Source organism: Euprymna scolopes, chromosome 19, assembly GCF_053919585.1.
Source record: "Euprymna scolopes isolate OS-2025 chromosome 19, ASM5391958v1, whole genome shotgun sequence".
Lineage (NCBI taxonomy): Eukaryota > Metazoa > Mollusca > Cephalopoda > Sepiida > Sepiolidae > Euprymna > Euprymna scolopes.
Genome location: NC_136500.1, coordinates 20,477,836 through 20,502,530, shown reverse-complemented (window position 1 = coordinate 20,502,530; position 24,695 = coordinate 20,477,836). Strand labels below are relative to the sequence as shown.

At 35.1% G+C, this 24,695-nt stretch overlaps 1 protein-coding gene across 2 annotated transcripts in view; it reads right to left on the bottom strand.

The window, feature by feature from the left end:
• Nucleotides 1–24,695, bottom strand: part of LOC145303478 (uncharacterized) — a 96,252-nt gene that overhangs the window by 6,236 nt on the left and 65,321 nt on the right. For both annotated transcript variants that reach the window (XM_080144833.1, XM_080144834.1), the window contains exons 3-4: nucleotides 8,983–9,101; nucleotides 2,329–2,423 (exon numbers count right to left, since the gene is read on the bottom strand). In XM_080144833.1, coding sequence (XP_080000959.1) covers nucleotides 2,329–2,423; nucleotides 8,983–9,101 — 214 coding nt within the window. The remainder of the gene's footprint in view (nucleotides 1–2,328; nucleotides 2,424–8,982; nucleotides 9,102–24,695) is intronic.

Genomic DNA, 24,695 nt, shown 5'->3' with positions numbered 1-24,695 from the left:
AGGAACAGGGCATTTTCCCTCCAGATATGGTCATCCAAACCAGATTTTTTAATCTCTCCATGTATTACAGCTTTTCGATGTTCATCTAGCCATACTTTTAGTGGACGATATTTGCATACATTCCCGAGTTTGAAAAGATATACTTGAAGAAGGTCGGAAGTTACATCGACCAAAACGTTGTACAAATGACACTCAAGATGAAAACATTAGTCTGGATAAGCAATCCTCATCTCAAAAATTCAGAAATATATTATTTTTGTTATCTACTATATGAAGGGCAAATGTCTGTATGTCCAGCTAAAATTTGAAAATACACAACAAACTCTCACAAAGTTGTTATTTTTTTTTATCTGTGTAACCTCATATGTATAATATATAAAATTAAAAAAATTTTTTAAAGATTCATTATTTAGGGGTGAAATGGCCATTCATATCATTTAATGTTATCAAAACATGCACACAACTTTTAATGTTATCATCTAAAGGGAAGTACCTGGGGTGTTTTTGGTTCGCAGAGTTATTTCACTTATGTCGACTTAAGTTGTGTGTGTATCCAGAGAGAGAAATGGGTTGAAGGAAAAGCAGGAACAGGGGAGGGGAGAAGAGAAAAGAATAGAAGTCAGGTTACACTTTTGTCTCTAGTCATGCTAGTTAAAATGTATAGGAAAAAAATCCTTAAGGAGACAAACATTGATTAACTCACATTTAGTATAATAATAGATATCAATATAATTAAATTAAAAAATAAAAAGATTGTAACTCTAATAAAATCATATATGATTAACATTTAATTAATAATTTAATTTCATTTTAATGTTCGATTGAGATAATAAAATTACATTTACTTCAAAATTAATTGTTTAAAAGTATTAAAGTTCTTGAATTTAAAGAATTCAAATTGATATTGTCTGTTTATATTTACAACCCTCTACAAAACCACAATTCAACAATTAAACAATGCAACAATTAAACAATGCAACAATTAAACAATGCAACAATTAAACAATGCATAGAATGTTTCTGAATTTTTAAGGATTGGTTATTTGTATTGTTATTTATCAGATTTTTGTTCTCATCTTGAGTGTGATTTTCACAACGTTTCAGCCGATATAACCTCCGACCTTCAGGTTTATCTTGTCGAATTCGGCAATGTTTCTGTCGAACTCGGGACTTTGAACAGAATTTCAAGCGGAACTCTTTATTTACTTCACGGGGGTAGCATGCTCTTGTTCCGTCACCCATGACTGGATAGAAGTCCTAAGTAATTCGCAAATGTATTTTTAGGTCGCCCACACTGAGGATTGAACCTTCAATCACGAATCATGAATCAAGGAGAATATCACCTTTACAATTGATTTTTTCCAGTACTCTAACCATTGCACCACAGGACCCATGGCATAGTGATTAGAGTACTGGGAAAAATCAATTGTAAAAGTAATATTCTCCTGAAGGTTGAAGGTTCAATCCTCAGTGTGGGCGACCAAAAAATACATTTGCGAATTACTTAGGACTTCTATCCAGTCATGGGTGATGGAACAAGAGCATGCTACCCCCCGTGAAGTAAATAAAGGGTTCTACTCAAAACTCCGCCCAAATTCCCGAGTTCAACAGAAACATTCCCAAGTTCAACAAGATATAACCTCCGACCTTCTTCAGGTGTATCGACCGAAACGTGAAAATCACACAAGATGAGAACAATAGTCTGATGAATAAATAATACATGCATAGAATGTTGTTGCCACGTGACTGGTATACCAACTGCCCATCCCCCTTCTTAAATAGGATCAAAAAAAGCCTTTACTCCAATAGCAATAGCTCACTGTCTACTAAGCTCTAGCCCTTGTTCCATCACCACAATGTTGCAGCACTGTGCCTGTTTTACAAGTAATTCAATGGAATGTGCTGCGAACTTGTTGCACTTGTGCCTCCTCAATGTAAATAACCCTGACAAACCCGGAAAGCAGCAAAGTCCCACCCCTTCACTGTAGAGATCCCCAGATGCTGAAACACTTTCTACTGTAATAGCTTTTTTTTCCTTAAACCATTTGCTCTTGGAATTCCTTCCCTGTTTCCCTGACTTTACCAACATGCAAAAAGTTTAAATATAATGTGAACAAACATCTTGTTGCACAATTCCTCACTTAAGATACCCCTATAAATTTCCCCCCTAATTTACAGTAGCTTCTTATGTCTCAATAAAAGTGTTTTTGGAATGAACAAAAGTAATAAAATAAATTATATTTTGTATCATAAATTTATCAACAAATGAAACCTCTTACAATCAGAAAAGAAAATTTATTTGAATGATGAATAAAACTGAATACAAACCTAATCTGCCGAGGAGCATTTGTCCAATGTCCTTCATCTCATTATAATCATGAAGTTTCTCAATGTGAACCTGAAGTTCTTCTGGCTTCATTCCCCTGAACAACAACAACAAAAAATGCATATATATATATATATCTATAAATATAAAAGCGAAAATGTATGTATGTTTGTATGCGTGTTCGCTTTTTCTGTATGTCTACAAAAGGCTTTTTTCAGAGAAGCGGTCGGTCGCCTACAACTTTTTAAAATTTTTTATATCACATATAAATCATAATATCTCAGAGTTAATAACGAAGCTCGCCTGTCTATTTAATTTGCTCAACTTAGGGAAGATAAATATTCAACATTTGTCGCTCGCCGCATGTGGATTAGTCTTTTTCCTATAACATCTTGGGAAGCGTTCCCGCAGTAAATGAAATACTATACCGCAGTCAAACATGACCTCATTAACTCATTAAAACGGGCACCTGCCAAATCCAAGTAATTAAATAAATTCAAACGTGTTTCCGTTAGCATCTCGCGGTGGGGCAATCATTAACATTGCACGTTTTTTTTTTCACACTTTAATTTACAACTTTGCCTCAAGGGTTCGGGTTCGATCCTCATACTTACCTACCAAAACATTTTTTTTTTAACCCACCCCCACCTCCGGAGTTTCCACACACACCTCCAAACACCCGGGCAACGCCGGGTACCCCTCGCTAGTATATATATATATATATATAAATACAAAACAGAAAAATATAATATAAATTGTTTCATGTATTTGTATGTAATAGATTCAGGTGGGGATGTTAGCTAATATAGATAAACAAGTGATATGCGGCTGCAGACAAACCAGGCGGCTTCAAGACAAACTGGAGCTGGACAAGGTCAAAGGTGAAATGATCAAGACTTGTGCAGCATGGGAACACAAGTAAAAAACTCAGGAAGAGAAGCAGTAAGATCACTGGGAAAAAGAAGGGCTCTTCATGTAAAGCAACAAGCAGCATCAAAGAAGCAATGGAAAAGAACAGATACATAAAAATACGAGGAATAAATAATCAAGGGGAATAACTTGTCTTTTAATTGAAGAATATACAAATAGTTGTCGCTCTTGCAACTAATTTTATTTCTTTTTCTAGGTTTAAAAAAATGTACAAGAAAAAAGATTATAAAATAAATGACTTCATTGCATCCTGGACAACGCCAGGTAGGTACAGCTAGTATGCTATATTATTTATAGGTAAAATTAAGACCGTTTCCCTCTTTTTCTCTATATTTTGATTCATGATTTTTCAATAAAGCAGCCCTGGTTGTTTTAGCCTCAAGTCTTGCTATCATGTTTCTAAATTTATAAGATGTCGATTGATAATTTGCATTCTCATTTTCACAACGTTTCAGTCGATGTAACTTCTGACCTGCTTCAGATGTATCTTGTAAGACTCAGGAATCTGTCTGTCAAACATGGAAATTTGCACAAAATTTTGAACAGAACCCTTTTATTTTATGTATGGACTTAGCATGCTCTTGTGTCGTCAGCCACGATCGGGTGCAAGCCCTAAGTAATTTTCAATGGTATTATAGAATATCGCACACAGGCATGAAAAACTTTAACCTACAGCAGAAGAGTGTAATTTACAATTAAATTTTTAGTATGTTACATCATGGTTCTTTGTACACAATTCTAGTATGAATACTGGGAGGCTTCAACTTATTCTTGTTTTTAAATGTACAATTTTACTCCTTAGATCCCAGAGTTCGACAAGAAGGTCAGAGGTCGACTGAAACATTGTGAAAATAACACTCAAGATAAGAACATTAGTCTGATTAATCCCAAAAAAAAAAAAAAAAAAAAAATCAAGTTCTGGCTTTCTGTTCTTTTTCTTTCTGGAAAGTAAACAAAGTCCCTACATGAGTTTTTCTTTCAGATTCCCAGTATGAATACAATATGAACAACGAATAACAATCATGGCACGACTGGAGTTCTAGATGTAACGACTACTATTTACTATTATATACAGGTTGTGGAGAGATCAGTTGATGGAAGAAAAATGATAGGAATTGAAACAACACACTTGCCCCTCAGTATGGAACATTCCAATAATCATAACTGTTACCTGCCTCATGAAAAAAAAGTTTCAAAAACTATCTGGAGAATATACCCAGTGGACAAAGTTCAAGAAAAATCCAAACAATTGCATTTAAAGAGACAGTTAGAATTTTAAAAAGATCTCAGTTGGAGTCTCTGAAATAGCAGGATCAATCACACAAAAAAAAAAAAAAAAAAAAAAAAAAAAACTACAGCTTTATTTTAAAAATTTTATTGAAATAATCATTTCAGGTAACTTGATTATGTAGTAGAGCTGACATCTATTCAATGTAGTCGCCTTCTCAATACGGGTCCGGAACTAGGAGCGTGCCTTTTTCACAAGCGCCAGCATGAGTTTAACGAATACTCGGCAGTTGGCGATGATCAGGTTTGCTTTGGTGTTGTGGGATGTCATGTATGATCAAACGAAGTAGTCCAGTGGGTTACGGTTGGGGGAGGGGGGTGGGGTGCAGTGAGAAAAGGGTACAAAGTTGTAGCACTCCTTCTGAAGCCAAGCGCCTGGGTCTCTTTGGACTTGTGGGTCAGCACCGAGTCTTGCTGCCTCACCCAAGGTATCTGCCAATGGCCACCTGATTGCACCAGGGGATTACCACACTCTGCAGCACATTAAGGTACACTTTGGTATTGACTTTCAAGCTGACTTTGAAGATGAGAGGTGGCATGATGTGGCCCTCACTTGAAAGCAAACCGGAGACCATAACCATGGCCGGAAAGGGTCGTCTGATGCGTTGAGCTTTGCTCTCAAGTGTTGAACTGTCCGGATTTGCATTTTGAGGGTGCGGGCAATGGTCCTGTTGTCACAACTTAGATTGGTAGAGCGCATGAGTTGTACAGCGGCACATCTATGATCTTGCTCATTGAACATTGCCTCACTTTCAGACATGATAAAAGGCTCCTGTACACAACTGGCCAACTAGTAGATGGTCTATAGCAAAAAAAAAAAAACTAGTTTTCATCAAACGGAAATGGAATCAGGTCGTCTTTTCTAGGGCGATAATTTTATTGTTCCACTCTGTAGGATGCCCCATCCCCAGAAAAAAAACAGAAAAATAAGAAAATTAAAAAAAAAAAAAGTTTAAATATCTACTCGACACTATTCTCAAGTGTCTTCAGCCTCCTTGTAGAGAGGTTTGTGAAGACAACCTTGATGTGAGGACATTTCGCCTAACCAGTAAAACCTGATCAAACATTACAAAAAATAAAGTATTTGACACTCAAATAACACTCTGGCTCATACGAGGAACAGTGCATTTTCTATTGATAGTATCTTAATTAACAACACTTAGCTGGATAGTCCACCAGACAAGACGAATTATTGTCCTGAAAGGAAAGACTGAAAGAAAGACAAACTATAACAGAAAACACTGATCTGCATCCCTACGTTGTCGAGACACCATAAGGACACATTTTTCACTCGGGGATACGGGTTAATGAGTGTACAGTAAGATCGTAGTAATCATTAGTAATTGTTAGTAATCATTAGTAATTGTTAGTAATCGTTAGTAGTGGAAATTTGATTACTTAAAGGGAGGCTCATAAAGAACTTGTTTGCATTGGGCTTAAAGACAACCATGTTGTAGTCAACTGGAAAGCAGGCAAATGGAACAGAGTTCCACAGGCATGTAGTTCTAAGAAAGAAGCTTTGTTCATGGAATCTACATTTAGGTTATGGCAGGTGCTCGTCTGAATTCCAATCTCTGGTCCCCCTTTCCAATCTTTCACGAAAAACACCCATCTAGCTGAATCCACTGTAAAAAATTTCCCCCACTCTATATCTGTGCCTAAATCAAAACGTGGATTCCATGAACAAAGCTTCTTTCTTAGAACTGCACGCCTGTGGAACTCTGTTCCGTCTGCCTGCTTCCCACCGGACTACAACTTGGATATCTTCAAGTCCAACGTTAACAAATTCCTAATGAACCACCCCCTTAAGTAAACACTTCATCAAATCTCCACACTAACGTAATGTACTTGCAATAACCCTTATCCCTGAGTGGCTTCCAGGCCTTGATAAATGGTGATCACTGTGTAAAAAAAAAAAAAAAAAAAGGTTTAGGCACAGATAAAGAGTCGGAAAAATTATTGAAGGTGGTTCCAGCTAGACAAGTGTTTTTTGTGAAAATTTGGCAAAGGGTTAGTCTTGGAACAGATATTTAAGCATTCTTATCAACCAAATCAAATTTATTCATAAAAAGAAAGCAAAGTGCAACAAGCCATGCAAAAGGATAGATGATGTGCATGTCTATATACGGGGTGGAACGATAAAGTTGTTGCCCTAAAGAAAACAACACTACAGCTTTATTTTAAAACTTTTATTGAAAAAAAATCAATTCAGGTAACTTCATTATGCAGTAGAGCTGACATCTATTCAATGTAGGCACCTTGAACCTCAATCACTGCCTTGATACGGGCCCACGACAGGAGCAGACCTTTTCCACAAGCACCGGAGGGAGCTCGGCAAATACTCAGCGGATGTTAGTGATAAGGTTTGCTTTGATGTTGTGGAAGGTCATGTTGTTGATGTTCTTGACGTATAACTAAATGAAGTAGTCTAACGAGTTCAGGTCGGGGGAGGATATGAGGCCAGTGAGAGAAGTCATAGCACTCCTTCTAAAGTCACGCCTGGGTCTGTTTGGATTTGGGGGCTGACGCCAAGTCCTGCTGCCACACCCAGGGTCTGTTAGCAGCCACCTGATTGCACTAGTGGATCACCACACTCTTCAGCACATCCAGGTACATTTTAGTGTTAATTTCAAAGATGTGAGGTGGCATAATGTAGCCCTCACTTGAAACCATACCAAAGACCATAACCGAAGCCAGAAACTTTGTTTTCATCACCCTGGGCACGTCCCTGTTATTCATGGCAATCCAGCTATGCATTTTGAGGGTGCTGGCAATAGCCCTGTTATCATAACTTGGATTGATAGAGGGCATGGATTGTACAGCAGTGCATCTCCGATCTTGCTTGTTGAACATTGTGTCGCTTTCAGACATGACAAAAGACTCCTATTGCCCTTGGGAGTTGTACATAAGTAGCCAGCTGGTCTGCATCAAAAAAAAGGAAACTGGTTTTTATCAAAGGGAAATGAAATTATGTTGTCTTTTCTATGGCGACAATTTTATCGTTTCACTCTATAACATCTGAATTTTTTTGTCCAAGGCCACGTTAAATTTGAATATGATAAACATTGCCGCTCACTCTTCTGGAAGGTTGTTTTGTAAAGTAGAAATATGAAGAGCAAATGCTGTCTTTCTTCAAATAAGATGAAAATATCTGTGGTACTTCTTTTGCTGGGTCTAGTTGAGACCAGGATGTAGTGCTGGTATGAAAAACTCCTTGAATGGATATATTTAAATTCTCATATTGTATTGAATTTAGTTTTAAATTTATTTATCAATACCGGTTTTGTCACTGATAGTCTTCAGAATTATAAATGAAGCTGTGAACCAAATTTCCATATGCTAAACACTTTTAATTTTAAAAGATACAACCTTTTACATAAGGAATCTTAAAACTTGTAGTAATTTATATATCTTAACATATAAAATTATCTTGTGCAATTTTAAAAGTTGGACCTGACTAGCATACAATTGATGATGTTCGTCCATTGCTTGCGAAGGTGATCATAATCATGTAATTGTTCTGCGGATTTGAAGATGGCTTGCTAGACCAAATTGAGCTCTGAAGTATTTTTCCTGCATGTTGGACACCTGTGCAATAATTCTGTATCAGAGATGTTGACTGCTCTGTCTTTTCTGACGTCACATTTTTCTTTTGCGTTCTTCACATTTTTACAGATTCAGCAATTGTAGCCCTTTTGTGAGGTGCAGCTCGTCAGGAACATGTCTTGAGTTAATATTTCCTATGAATTAGAATACAAACCAAACTGCTTGAGGGAGACTTTCAGATTGTTCTTGAACCATTTCCACTGTCCTCCTGCAGGTCTTTTTCCTTTGGACAGTTCACTGTAAAGGAGTTGTTTTCGGAGCCTTGAATCAGCTACGTGGCATATATGACCTGCCCAACGAACCTGGCACTGCTGTAACATGGTATGTACTGATGGAAGGTTTGACCGGGCTAAAATTACGAATTACTTAGGAACTTTATCCAGTCATGGCTGATGGAACATGCTACCCCCATGAAGTAAATAAAGGGTTTCGTTCGAAATTCCATGCAGATTCCAGAGTTTGACAGAAACATTCCAGAGTTCGATAAGATACACTTAATGAATGTCGAAGGTTACATTGACTGAAACGTCGTGAAAATAATACTCAAAATGAGAACTGTAGTCGAAAGAATCCAAATAATACGAAATAACGAGATCAATCACCAGTAAAATCCGAGTGAAAAAACTCATCCATAAGGTTTGTTGATGAACATTACATTATATCTACTACATGATAATTTGAATTTTTTTTTTTTTTTGTGGGGACAGACCAATTTAGAACTTTTGATCACATATTGTATAAAAACAAAGAGAATTAATAAGATTCAATATTCTTTTAACAAAAAAACAAACAAACAAACAAAAAACAACTTAATAAAGAAGCTATATACATACATTCTTTTTAGTTCAAAAATTTCTCGGTTCACTTCCTTTAACTGGTTTTCCAATTCAACAACTTCCTGCCTGAGCTGACTGACATTCTGAGATTTGACAGGCTGGTTTCTTTTAATCAACTGCAAACATCAAATAGTCCCATATTAAAATAATCTTTATAGAAAACATGAACATACATTGTGTGCAAATCTAATTTATGAGAAAAGAGGAGGGGCTTAATCTTAATAGCTGGTAATAAAAAATTGAAAGAAAAAACTTCTTTAATTTTTAATTTCATTTTAATAGATACAAAAACAATGTTCCTTTGTTTTTAATATTTAGGTTTATTATTTTATAATTTATGCTTTGTATAATAGTACGTTGTAATTTGAATACCCTTTCTAATATATATAGACCAAGCATTAGTCCTCTATTTCAAGAAAAACCCTTCTCTAGTTATATCCTCTAACTCCATATGATTATAAGAGCATCTACCCTCAATCTCTTCTATATTCTTCCTGATAGATGCATCTCCACATATATTGAACACATATCTCATATCCTACCATGGCAAACACAGAAACTACCTTACATACCACCTAGCTCCACTTTGTAATATCAACAATCTTAAGCCTCTATCGCAATTAATTACTGTAGTTTTTTTTATTACATTTTCACCCCAAACAAGGCAAATTGCCACTTTGGTATGGGGGCTACTATCAGGGGCAACAACTACCGGGGTACTATGTAGGGATTTGGGCAGCAAGATGTCAGTTCACGTTACACTTGAACTTCTGCACATCAGTACTGTTGGGGAAGCAGGGACCTGGAATGGAATTCCAAAGTCTGGCGGTTCTGGGGAAGAAACTATTGGAGTAGAAAGATCTTTTACATCTAGGGATCTCTACAGTGTGGGGGTGGGATTTAGCAGCCTGTCGGGTTTGTCGAGGGTGCTCACGTCATGGGGGCACAAGTGCTTGCAGTTCATCAGAGCATTCACCACTAAAATACTTGTAGAACAGGCAGAGGGATGCAACATTTCGTCAATGGGACAGAGGCTGAAGCTTAGATGACAGTTCAGGGCCTATCAGGTTTGCGACTTTCTTTTGAACCCTGTCAAGGAGTGAGAGACTAGTAGCAGATGCACCAGCCCAAATGTGACAGCAATACTCCATACATGAGTGAATGGTGGCCTTATAGAGGTACAGGATACTTTCGGGTGTTAGTGGTTGTCTAGCATGGTAGAGAGAGCCCACCTTTCTTGTAGCGGCCCTGGCAATGCTTTCAATGTAATTGTTCCAACTCCTGTTTCCTGTGAACGTTAGGCCAAGGAGTTTGAAAGATGTACTCTCAGATAAAGAGTTCTCCTATCTCCCTGCCTCCACAGTTTCAATGTATTATGCTTTTCTTCTCATGCCCCCATTATTTTGATCCTAGTGTAGTTATTGCTAGACGTTGCATCTCTAATATGTTACCTAGCAACTTCTTTCCTTTTCTGATGAGAAGTATTAGGCTTTGAAATACCACGATACAAAGAGTTTACTTATCCTACACCCCTAATTTACATAACATCCATATTGAATAAACGAATAAATCTATATGCATTAGTATATATTTTTATATTGTCGTGCTTTTAATCTTTATCTTCTAAATAAGCTACAAATCAATTTGTTGAGCTTTGCATTATCCCGATAAGTCTCCTCTTAAAAAATCTAATTCTTTTAATTTCCTCATATAATATTTATATATATATATATATATATATATATATATATATATATATATATATATATATATATATATATATATATATATATATTAGTGAACATTCCAAAACCACAGATGTATTTATTTCTATTTTATATTTTTATTGGTATATTATGTCTTACACATGTTTCATTGAATGGTAGAAATTATTCAAAGAAATCTTCAGACAGATATAAGATCTTTGAAAAAAAAAAATACAGTTTATTTAATTTTATTTATTTTTTTAAATTGAGTTTAATTATTGCAGCAGTTTAGAAAGTCTTTATTGAATATATACATTATAACTATACATTTTTACAAATGTACACACACACATACACACATATATACTATAAACTTTACTTCCATATTTGTTTTTTAAGATTAAATTTATGTATTTTTTGGGTTTTTTTTTTTTTTACATCAATTGTTTCATTTTTTTATCTCGTTTTTAACAGAAAATAAATTACATAATATTCTCCTGGGCAACGCCAGGTAGACATGCTAATGAAATATAAAAAACAAATAATCATGTTTCTACTGTCCTACTAGTTATGCAACCCAACATACAAGGTGGCTTAAATAAGTTTACAGACTTTTTGTACAGGCATTTAAAATTGTTGTAGACTTTTGAAAATTCATTGCATGACTGACCAGTTTTTATGATTTTAGGTTCAAACAAACAGCTACTGCAGGAATTGGAATCTACCCTACTAAAGTCTGATTGTCACAGCTGGTGAATTTCAAAAATGCAATCTGGACGTGACAACACTTTAGAAGAATGATATGCACTAAAATTCTGTTTTAAACTGAGAAAAAAATGCCATGGAAATGTATTGAATGCTTCAGACTGCTTTTGGGCCATCTTATATGAATCAACCATCAGTTTTTGAGTAGCATAAGAGATTCAAGGAAGACAGGGAGTCTGTGAGGGATGATGAGAGATGTGGGAGGAGTAAGGAAGTCAGAACATCAGAGTTGATTGACCAAATAAAGAATTTCATGGATAAGGATCATCGTGTGTCTATAGAGACAGTAAGTGCACAATTTGATGTCAGTGTAGGAACTGTACACACAATTATTCGTGAGGAACTGAAGATGTGGAAAATTTATACGTTTATCCCAAAAGTGCTCAGAGAAGGTCAGAAAAAAAAGACGTTGTCATGACAGCAGGGAGATGTTCAAGCTGATCAATTCAGATCCCGCAGTTCTTGATGTTCTGGTGACGTAGTGAAAGCTGAATCTACTGCTATGACCCAGAGACCAAGAGACAGAGTTCCCAGTGGAAGCATGCTGGCTTTCCTAAGCCCAAGAAGGTCAGACAGAGTAAATCCACCCAGAAACTTGTGATGATCCATTTATTTTTAACATGCACTGAGTTCCCACTGGAAAGACAGTCAACAAAGAATTCTATGTTAAGGTTTTAAGAGAGTTCTGGAATAGATTTCGTCTGAAGAGGCCAACACTCTTCAAATCCAGTCAGTGGCATTTCCAGCAGGACAATGCAGCAATCCACAACTTCATCCTTGTCATAAACTATTTGACCAAGATGGGCATTGGCCCTGTCGGTGGGGTATTAGAATACACTGACTGCCCCCCTGCAGAGGGTAAAAGTCCCTCAATGGGGGTCCTGGATATGACCTTAAACTATATCCAGTGGTGAGGCTCCAGCTTGTGGGCTTTGGGGAGTGTGGAGCCACCCTTTAATTACTCTTGCTCCCAGGTCCACTCTGACCCGGAGTGGTAATACCTGTTAGGGTTCCAACTATGGGTTAAATAGAAACCGACTTGAAAACAACAAATATATTCCATTAAAAATTTTTTCTTCAAAATCTTTGGATTCGGCATTAAATAACCCGAAACGGGTTGATATGCCGTAAAACAAAAACAACCAACCAAGATGGGCATCAAGACAGTTCCTCACCTTCCCTATAGTCCAGACCTTGCTCCCTGTGACTTTTGGTTATTCCCTAAGCTCAAGGAAAATTATGATTATGAGACAATTGAGGAGATGAAAGAGGCTGTGATAAGGGTCATTCACATGCTCACACGTGAGGACTTCCATGGGGCCTTCCAGAAGTTGTTGAAACGGTACAAGTACATTGCAGCTGGAGGAGATTACTTTGAAGGGGATTAGCGTTTCATGCGTGTACTAGAAATAAAAGTGGCCATACACAAAAAGTCTCGAAACTTATTGAAAGCATCTCCTATTTATTTTACAGGTCAAGAATTTTCCTCAATCGCTCCTGACATACTCTTTCTTTAAATTTTTCGACGGCTGATGACATGTCGCTACTATAGCCGTATTATAGCTATACGCTAACTGAAAAAACTAACTTCCAGTTGTCATGCAGGTGCTGTCACGTTCTTTTGACCAAAATATCGATTTGTCAATGATCGCAATAGAAACTACAAATACACGTAAAGAATGGAAGGATTATCAATTTGTAAAAAAGATATATTTTTTATTGAAAATTAAAAAAAAAGTTAAGTTATGCCTTTTAATTTGATTTTTCAGTCATAATTGAAAAATGTTTTCATATTATCAATTGTCCAGGCAGGACTACATAATTTTAAAAATAAACTGCAGCAAATTTTGTTGTCATAGTGTCAATAACAACAGTAACAAATGAAAATTTGCTCATCAAGACCAAACTTTTAAAATCTCACACAATAACTTTATATTAGATTGTTTTTACTTACTAATTATATCCCCCCCCCCGATAAAGGAAGGATTAGACCTAATAAATCACTCCTATTCGTCTGTTTGTACTCTTTTCAATAACCATGCCTTGGTTTTTTTTGTAATTTTGCACAAACATTAGTCATGGTGAAAGTAAATTTTTGCCAGAACGGATTTTCTGGGATAAACCCTAGGGGCTATTATAGAAATAAGATAACCCCCAAATTCTTCTGTCCATTTGTTCAAACTTTTCTCATCAACCACTTCTTGGATTTTTTAAAACTTTTGCAGAAACATTAGCCATAGTGAAAGTAAATTTTTCACTTGAGGAGGGAGACCTTGCATGTTCAACTCATTTCTCTATAAATCCGGTTACATTGTAGACATTTTTAGTTATATCACCTATTCTGAAAAAAAAAAAAAAATTGAAATTTCATTCATTCTTTACATCTCAAGAATTTTTTTTTTTTTAAATTGCTCCAGACAAGGCATGAAACCACTTCATAGAAGGAGCTAACACGAATAAAAGATGATTATCACAACGGCCAGAGATGCCTATTGCCTTTCCTCTCTTTGTGATAATACTTTTACAGTTTTTAACAAGCTTTGGTTTTTTTAAAAAAAAATATGATTATATATTCATAATTCATTTTAAACTTTATATTTTATAAATATACCTCATAATTAAAAAAAAAAAAATTTTTTTTTTTTTAATTCATTCCATCTTGGTAAATACAATCTGGATCCATTTTCATTAAATCTCATCAATATGTAATGTGAGTTTTAAAGACAGGCTTAGAAGATTAAATCTAGACAGTATAGCTGAATGCATGCAAAACAGGAGACTTTGTTGGTTTGGTCACATTGAAAAAAAAAAGTGGATGAAAGTTTTTTGTTAATATATGCAGAACAGTTGAGCTATCAGGATCAGTTGGCAAGTTTAGGTTAAGGAAAACATTGGCAAAAGTGATAAGGATGGATTTGCAAGAAAATGTGATAAATAAAAGGCATAGTCAGAGATAAATTAGTTTGGAAGCCAATTTCTAAAAGCCGTCAAAAACATGCCAGCATGTAAAAGGGTACTAAACCAACTATGATGATGGTTGCAATTTGAAGAAAATTAACATTATATTCATTGCCACTCATTTGTTTTGGCAAATAAAGTTCCAGTGTGGATATTTTTTGAACAGGCATTGTGTCGTCAATCTTTGCCTCTTTTGACACAAGTAAATGACCTGTTGAAAGAATCAATAACTTATGTTTCTAAAGAAACCGCCATTTACACTGCAAACCTTGATAATATTAATGAGTTCATTTCTCTTTTTCAAACCTAACATAAGTATTTCATCATCAGCTGCAAACATTAAAAACCTGCAAACAACTTGAGAGAGAATTCTCTTTGATTTTATAAATATATTCAAGCGAACCTTCTCCTGACCACATAACATGTTTTTAAATAAAAAAAAAAATAAAAATGAAAGAAATTCCTGAATGCAAAAATCGAACGAAATTAATTAAGTGGATGCACAGCTAATGCAATATTTCCCACCACAACAGGAAAACCATATTAATTTATGTCTAAAATCTTATTTTAAACATCAAAAGTGTCACACACAGGCAAGAGCCTCCTAATGAGAAGCACGGACGCATATTAAACAAGATGCGTCCATGTTTAAACAAAGATGAATCATTTGTTCCTATTTACTTTACCACCCCCCACCCCCGCCTACCTCACGAAGACAGTGTTGGACACAAGGTTGGTTTTTAAAGTAGAGAAATCCAGCTCCCTAAAAAGGGCCACTCTGGATACAAACAAAAATAAAAATTGCATTATATGTTTAACGTCAGTTTTTCCTGCTGGCATGGTTTTTAGAAATTGACTTTTTTTTTTTTTTTTTTCATAAAGAAATCACCACTTATCAAGGCTTAAAGGTCACTTGAGAATAAGGGTTCATGAGTATAAAGTGGTCAGGGAGACAACAGTGTAGTGATCAGTAGTGGTGGAAATTAGGTCGAATTTGATTATTTAAACAAGAGTTTGTTTACATTGGAGTTTAAACAAACCATGTTGTCCATTCATTCTTTTTGCAGACTTATCCTCATCTTTCATAGTTGCTGCTACTGCTGTTCTTTCGCCACTTTGAGGCTCTACGGTTCCAGGTGAGTATCGTCCGAAGATAGTGGTTTCAATCCTACCCAAGCAGGCCAAAGGATTAGTTGATGAGAACACAACTATGGAAGGCAGTAATTACTGGAGTACAATTAAAAGACTCAGCATTCCTATCCTGTCACAGTTAATCACCTGAAGAAGGCCAGAGGATGAGTTGGTCGAAACCTGGTGAAACAACAACTATAAAGATGAGGATAACAGTCCGCAAACAGAATGAATGCACAAATTATGATGCCTCATCTAAAAAGATTCTAAAAATAAAAATTAAAAATTTTTTAAATAAAATCATGCTGTAGTCAGTTGAAAAGTAGTTCTATGGTATAGAGTTCCACAGACAAGCAGTTTGAGGAAAGAAACTTTGTTCATGGAGTTTGTTTTTGGATTAAGCCACATATAGAAAGTGGGGGAAACTGTTGACAGTGGTTGTAGCTAGACGAGACAGGAAAAATGATAGACTGAAGCTCATTCAAGTACTCGCCATTAAAATAATGATAGAGTAGAAACAGACTCGCAAATCTCTTCTGTAAAAAAGAGTTTATAAGAGAGAAGAAAAAGATATCAGCTGCCAGGTTCCGAAGCCGGTTTTTCAAAGTAACTTATCTTTGGATAGGTTTTTATTTATCCGTCTTTCTCTCAAGTCCATCTGTATAACTTTCTCGCATGTTTTCTTTGGCCATCCCTACTATCTCAACTGTTCTACATCTTCTAACATAAGAATTCTCATCCATTCTTTCAATGTGACCAAACCAACAAAGTCTCCTGTTTTGCACACACAAACCTCCCTATACAGTCCTGATTTAATCTTTCTCTGAGGTCATCAGATTTAAGCCTGTCTTTAAGATGCTTTACACATCCATCATGTCACTCTCAGATCATTTCTCTCCATGCAACGCATGTCCTCAACCCTCATTGGCCAGGTTTCACTTCCATACATCACACTGTGTACATATTTGATAGATTTTCGCAAAAAAAAATCGACTTGCATTCAATGAAAATAAATTTGGCACTTCTACACTATTGGGACGAAATTTCGGAAATCGTATAAAACTGAATTTCATATGAAAACAATCGTATCTAGGTATTCGTTGTATTTTTAAGATGATTATATCCAAAAATTATGAAAATCGATAAGGTAGAAAATTATTTATTAAAGAAAATAAAAAATAGAATTTGATGAAAACGATCATGAAGACACAGAAGAGTTCAAAAGGGAAATAATTTTCTGTTTTGATTTAAACAAGTTGGCTGCAATTTTCACCTGCTAACGCGATTACAGTGTCTTGTTTAATAATCAGTAATATTCAGGTAATTTCGACTGCATAACTTGGAAGCTACCATTGTAACTTATTAGAATTGACAAAATAAATATCAGTTGAAACCATCGTTTTTTTTATCTGAAAACTCCATTTATTGACTACAAAATCTTGTCTCAATTCTGGAGAAGCACCAAAAATTTTATTACAGACTTGTACGCATAGAAAGTATGAGGTGCCAATCCTGTTTCAAGTATAAGCGTGACAGACCAACATGCAACTTCTCATAGAGATGCATGGACATGTCAGACAAACAATAAAACACAATTGATTTAACTGATAATGCATAAAAAAGAAAACTAATTATTTTCAGTTTGAAAATAAACGGTGCCGGCATCAATACAAAATATTCCCATAAGTTGGTCTTTCTTTTCATATAAATTCTTTTTAACAGATTTTCTTTTCCAAAATTTCTCAGACAAAATAGCTTTTGAATACTAATGAGAAGACCCGCAATGCCTGTACTTTTACAAGAATATAATCTATCTATATATATAAAAGGCAAATACGCACACGCATTTTTTGTATGTCTCCAAAAGGCTTTTTTCGCTAACAGTCCGAGGGGGGGGATACTATCGCTTAGAACTGTTTATATAGCCCCTAGATCATAATATTTACGATTTGCGAACGCGCGTTGCGTGTAGATTTATTTACGTCGATTTTTACAAAATTATTACTATTTCAGCCCGTTTTGTGTTCGTTCAGCTTTTCTGTATAAAACCGAAACTAATTCAAAGCTAAGGCGTTGTTCCCGGCAATCGCACCGGGGTAACGTCCAGAAGCAATCAGCTTTATTCAATGTGGGGCCAAACTCCTTATATTAGACAATTGCTATTCAATCTGGACAATGGGGAGCTGGTTTCCCCTTCCCAACATCTTGAAACAACCAGCCAAAGTTGGGTAAACAACCCCAAAAGCTGTCCCACACTAAAAGTTAACTGCGTGACTTCTATTTGACCTCATTAATGAGGTCAAAAAGAAAGAGCGGAGTTAACTTTTATTGCGGGCACGTGTCAATTCTGTTTTTAATACTTAAATAAATAAATTCAAGCGCATTTCAGTTGCTCTTTGTTGGCCGAGCAGGTAACGTGTCAGGTTTTTTGCACACTTTATCTAAAGGTTGTGAGTTCGAATCGTGGTGTGAGATGTCTTTTTTTCTTTTTTTTTTTTTAGATTTTTAAAGGTTTAATATTGAAACAGGGTTATTTAAACTATTTTTCACGTTCTATGTTTCTTTTTTGTTTTTATTTTTCAGATTTTTTAAAGTTTTAACGTTCGTTTTTCTTTTTTTTTTCATCACATTCGCGTTTTCTTTTTTTGTTTTTTCCGATTTTAAGAAATTTTAACATCGTTCGTTTGCCTTACGTTAGTTTTTTTGTTTTGTTTTGTTTTTTCGATTTTTTAAAGTTTTAACATTTTTTTAATAATATTTAAACAGGGTGATTACTTTACTTATTCTTTTGTTTTAATTTACCCCCCCCCCCCGCCCGAGCACACACCCCTCTAAACACCCGGGCAACGTCGGGTACCCCCGCTAGTCTATTATATAAAGGGGAGTTGTCCCTATGTTTGCATATCTGTATGTTCATCCATCCATAGCCTTGAGCCCCTAAGGAGCATAGACCATCTACAACTTTGTAGATGCTTTTGTAACGACTGAGTTTTTTTTTTACGAGGTGAGGGTGCTGGCCCCACGCCCAACCTTCCTAGAAGGTATGTCTGTATGTACTTTTACGATAATGATTATTAGTGTTTGATATAGAGAAACCAATTTTCTCTAATCATAGAATTGCAGAATCAAAATTCAAACAGAATCTACTTTTTTTGTTATGTAATCTATAAATATAAAAGCGAAAATGTGTGTATGTATGTGTGTTCGCTAAAAACTTTCGACAGACAGAACAAAAATTGACAAACTGGGTATCATATTGAAGCTCCATCCTTCACCCAAAAAATATCGAAAAATTGGCCAAAAACGTTAATTTTTTCACTCTGAAATCAACAATTTTCTATGGGGTCAACAAAAACCGTCCTCTCATGATGACAACCAGTTCTACACATGCGTTAGATGATGTCATGACCCGATTTAGTTTAAATAGTTGAAGAACTGACTAAATTTCATGTACGTCATGTTAGCTCAGTTGGTTAGAGCATTGGGTCATTATCTAAACGTTTCGGGTTCGAATCGTGGTGTGAGACGTCTTTTTTTTTTCGATTTTTTAAATTTAAATATTGAAGCAGGGTTATTTAAGCCATTTTTCACGTAATGTTCGTTTTTCTGTTTTTTTTTTTTTTTACTTTGCTTATTCTTAGGTTTTCATTAACATCCCCCGACCGACCAGACATACCCAAAAACACCCGGGTACCCACCGATTTTTTAAATTTTAATATCGAAACAGGCTTATTTAAGCCATTTTTCACGTTTTTTTTTTTTTTTTTTTCAGAAGTTTTAACGTTCGTTTTTCTGTTTTCTTTTTTGTTTTTGTTTTTTCGATTTTTACATTTAACATCGTTCGTTTGCCTTACGTTAGTTTTTTTTGGGTTTTTTTTCGATGTTTTCATTACCTCCCCATTTTTCTGTTTTTTCTTCACTTATTCTTAGGTTTTCATTAACAACCACACACACCTACAAACACTCGGACAACGCCGGGTACCCCCCCCCCGCTAGTCTATATATATAAAAGCGAAAATGTGTGTATGAATGTTCACTTTTTGTGTATGTCCAAGAAAGGCTTTTTTCCGCCGGATTCTCGAGGCCGTCGCTTATTTTTAAAACTTTTTATATCACATCTAAATGATAATATCTATGACTTAACAAGGGGGGGGGCGCCTCTCTATTTAATTTGCCCGACTTTGAAACATTAAATATTCAACATTTTCAGATCGGCATGTGTTGCTTTCATTTTTCAGTATAAAAAAAGCGAAACTCGATTCAATCACTGGCCCACGGCCAGTGGTCTTTAGAAAGCGATGTAACATTTGGTCAATGTCGGCTTCGTCATATTAAACAGTTGCTTTTATTTTGAGATGAGACACTCCCCCTAATAAACAGGGAGCTGGTTTTCCCCAAAATTAGGCTAATTTTTTTTTTATTGCGGTCGCACGGCCACTCGCTGCTATTATTTTAATTTAAAGAAAAGTTGTTTTGATTCATTTGGGATGGGGAGGGGGGTGAAGCACACGGGCTGCCGAAATATCTGGTAGGGAAATTTTTCACTGACTTCTTTTTGTGGGGGTTGCTCAATATTCCTAGCATAGCAGCTGTGTCCAAACCAAACTTCAAGTCCATCCGGGCAATGCCAAGTATCCATCGCCTGCGTGCTTGTATATCCCCCAAAAACTTTTGTCGGCTGCATCGAACCAGCATGAACTTGGTAGTTAGAAAGAGCGATCTCTCAGACACATAATATCAAAAAATTAGAAGAAAAAAATCAATTATTTCATGTAGAAGGGGGGGAGGTCAGGTAAAAATTTTGGTTTTGACACTGTTAATCATGCATGTGCGAATGGTTCTTTCATTTTAAAAGATAAATTTGCAGCGCGATAACGTGTGTCGTCTTGGTTCAATCAATAGAGTGTTAGCTTATGAACTCATTTTTTGCAAGTTTGTGCATTTTTTTTTTTCTTTTAATAACATTTTCTCTTTCCTATCTTTTACAATTCTCAACTTTCTTATGTGCGCCTACCACATGGCATTTTTTTTCTTTCAGTAACACAATAAGATGGCACCCTTTTTTTTCGACACTATAAATTAAAATATCATATTTAACAGTATTTTACGCCCGGGCAACGCCAGACGCACCCCCCCCCCCCGCTAGTATATTTCTATAATATACAGGGGAGTTGTGTGATGTATGTATGTACGTATGTTTGTATGTCCAGCTAAAAGTTCAAAACTACTAACCAAAGATCCACAAAGTATATATTTTCTTGATCAGCATTGCCACAGATGTATAATATCTAACTTTAGAAAAAATATTAATGATTTAGAAGTCAAATGGGCATTTATATCATTACATAAACTCATCTTTTAATATTATCATACAAAGGGAAGTAACAGAATTTGTTCAAAGTTATTCCTTTTACTCCAACTCAAGTTATGTGTGCATGTCCAGAGAGAGGAATAAGTGAGCGAAAAAAAAAATAGGGTTGGGAAGGTGGAAAAGCAAGGGATAGAAGTTATGTTACACTTGTTCCCCAAGCAATGTCGAGTAGCCCTGCTAGTCATAAAGGGCAGTTGCCCGAGTTTATGTTTGTATGTTCAGTAAATTCCATGAACAAAGCTTCTTTCCTGGAACTGTCAGCTTGCTGAACTATCCCGCTAGCCTGCTTTCCAACTGACTACATCCTGGCTGTCTTCAAGTCCAATCTAAACAAGAACTTGTTGGGTGAGGCTCCTTACATAATCAAATTCTACCCCATTTCTACCACTAATGATCACTACGCTGCTGTCTCGGTGACCACCATACACTCATTAAACCTTATCCTTGAGTAGCATTCAGGCCATGATAAATGGTAACTCCCTTGTAAAAAAAATTTTTTTTTTTATATATAAAACGCCTCCATTGAGTTTCAAAAGACAATGGATACTCCCTGTAAGGAGGGTGCATGTGTAATTGTGAGGCAAGGGTTGCACAATCTCCACCCACACCTCTCTTGAATCGGCATTGCTTGAGTCCAGTGGCAAGAAGTTCAGGACGACTGGAAACAATGTCCAGATACGCGAAGAGCACATACAGCACCTGGAATTCCCAAATGAGCACCCATTTTAGTACTGACCAGGCTCATGGTTGCTTAACTTTGGTGATCTAATGGGAAACAGTATCAACATGAACTATGCCGAATATAAATATGTACGATTTTACAAAAATAAATACGGAAAATACTTCAAAGTAAAATTGTAAAAAATAACACTGAATACATGAAAAGGGGAAACAGAAAAGTTAACCTCATCATTTTCAGAGCTTAAATATTAAGATCATTATCATCATATTTGGTTTAACACGAAAAAAAAAAAAAAAAAAAAAAAGACCCATGTATAAAAATAGGCATCCACATTTACTTTTCTTTTTCTTCTAATATATAAATTTAAGTTGGTCAGATTTTCAAACTTAGGCCTAAATAATATTGCATCCGACAAATATTTGATTCTGCCTAACCATTTTCTTTTGCTGTTTGTAGATCACTTATTTGAGAAGCATAAATTTTACTTCCTTTGCAAATACACCTTATCCTACGCGAAATACTTATTGCATGATGGTCATCTTTTTTATCAGCAGCAATCACAGATGGAAGCCATTTTGACTATCTTTGTCTTGTGTTAAATAGTACTTTCAATTTAATTACATTGTTGCCACCGTCAAAAATTCAACTTTCTACATGAGAAATTATATTTTTAAGCAAAAACAATTCGCTGTGAACTTTAAACTGAATATCTTTTATGCCTACTTTTTTTACAGATTATCAACAAAAAAAAAAAAAAAAAAAAAAAACGGTCATTTACGTTTTAAAAAATATTTGTGTGATATTTGTTTATGGTATGTTACATCAAATTTTTTTATTATTATTTATAAAGCATTTATAAAGTTGTTTTTTTTAATCCTTACATGAGATTCAAACTCGGATATTGACATTTTTTCTTACTGTCTTAGTAAAGTGTACGCTGCCTTTTTTTTTTTTTTTTTTTTTTTTTGTTAACCAATTACATTTTTATTTGGATACAAACAGAAACTAAAAATAACACTATAACTCCTTTATCAATCATGCATTGTTTTCATATGAACAAAATTTAAAAACGCCATAACATTTTTTATAGTATATAGATGAGACGTTTATAAATCTATTTTTTTTTTTAAATGCCGCACCTTTTAGTAATTATCATTCTTTTGTTATTTTAATAAGTTTAAGTTATGACAAAAATCTTTAAAACAAATAAAAGTTACCAAATGAGAGAAAATTGTTAAATCGTTTTGTTTATCATGTCTGTTTTAATTGCTGCAAAATTAACAAAACAGAAAAATAAATATGAAAGTTCACAAAGCACTAATTTAAGAGAAGTAGCAAGGATAACTGCAAGGTTGGATATCAGTTTTCATGCACATCAAAACTAAAGAGTTTTTTTTTTTTTATGTAGCAACTTATATCTACACCAGGCTGTCTCTGTTGGTCTGTCAGACTTAAGTTTAAATAGAATATTCGTCGGTCTGCCATGCTTAAGTTTGAAATGGCATTTTCGTCAGCCTTTCATGTTTAATTAAAATAGCATTTCTTTGGTCTGTCAGGCTAATGTTTGAAATAGCATTTTCGTCTGTCTGTAAAGAAAAAGTTTGGAAAATTACTGATATGTCCCACGAAGGGGATATATTCGTTTGAAGTTGCTAAGTGGTTTTGGTTACTATATTCAAGTAATAATCTAGTAAGTCGCCTTAATGAATGAGTGTTAGTGGTCGGAGCTGGTATATCCTTAGCATGAGGCTTTCAGCGTACCTTTTAACGTCCCTCCCAGACAGTATTTATAGCTTAACCAGCCAATCATATTCTTGTAAGGTGAAACCCGGATTTATTCATTATATCAAATACTATTTTCTAAATGCTTAAACAATAGCCATACAGCTATAATCACTGGTTCCTTTAAGATTACCAAAGTTGTTGTGTACTACTATTAGCAAAGTTTTAGCAAATGGCTTCTTTCTATAATTTCTATCTGCTGCTAATCAGAAAGATAACAATGAGCCTGGTGCCTTTAAGATCACCAAAGTTAAGTGACAATGAGCCTGGCCAGTACTAAATGGGTGACCATTTGCAAAGATTATGGTTGGTTGTTTTTGTTTTACGGCATATCAACCCTTTTCAGGTTATTTAATGCCGAATCCAGTGATTTTGAAGAACAATTTTTTAATAGAATATATTTGTTTTTTTCAGGTCGGTTTCTATTTAACCCATAGTTGTGACCCTAACAGGTACTACCACTCCGGGTCAGAGTGGATCTGGGAGCAATTAAAGAGTGCCTCCACACTCCCCAAAGCCTGCAAGCTCGGGCCTCACCATTAGATATAGTTTAAGGTCATATCCAGGACCACAAAGACTATGTAACAAAAATCTGTTCTCTTTTTAATTTAATTAATCAATATATCAGGTTTCAGTATAAAAAGACCCAACAATTATAATCAGTCACCATTATGCATTTCATCTCGTATGCCATTTTTCAAATTATAAATAACTCTTCATTGTTAATAGTTTTTCATTTTAATCCATCATTTTGCTCGATATAAGCATTGCTTTTGATAAATATTTGATTCTGCCTAGCCATTTTCTTTTGCTGCTTATTGGCCACTTATTTGAAGAGCATAAATTTTTATACTGATTCTTATTTTTGATGTTTATTGGCCACTTATTTGAAGAGCATAAATTTTTATACTGATTCTTATTTTTGATGTTTATTGGCCACTTATTTGAAGAGCATAAATTTTACTTTCATTGCAAGTACACCTCGAAATATGTATTGCAGGATGGTTATCTTTCTGATCAGCAGCAGATAGGAATTATAGAAGGAAGCAGTTTTGGATATCAACAGCAAACTTTGCTAATAGTAGTAGATAATAATACTCATGTTATTTTGTTTCTTTTAATATTTTGCACCTGTTAACAAAAACAAAAAAATTATTCTGATAAAATCTGACATGGAAATAAATAGGTCATAGTTGAAAAAAAACTTATTTCTATGTCAAATCAAGTTACATGACAAAACAGTGTCAATAATTTTTATGTTCATTAAAACTAATATAATTCATTTGTTTTTGTTTTTGTTTTTTTTTGTAACCCG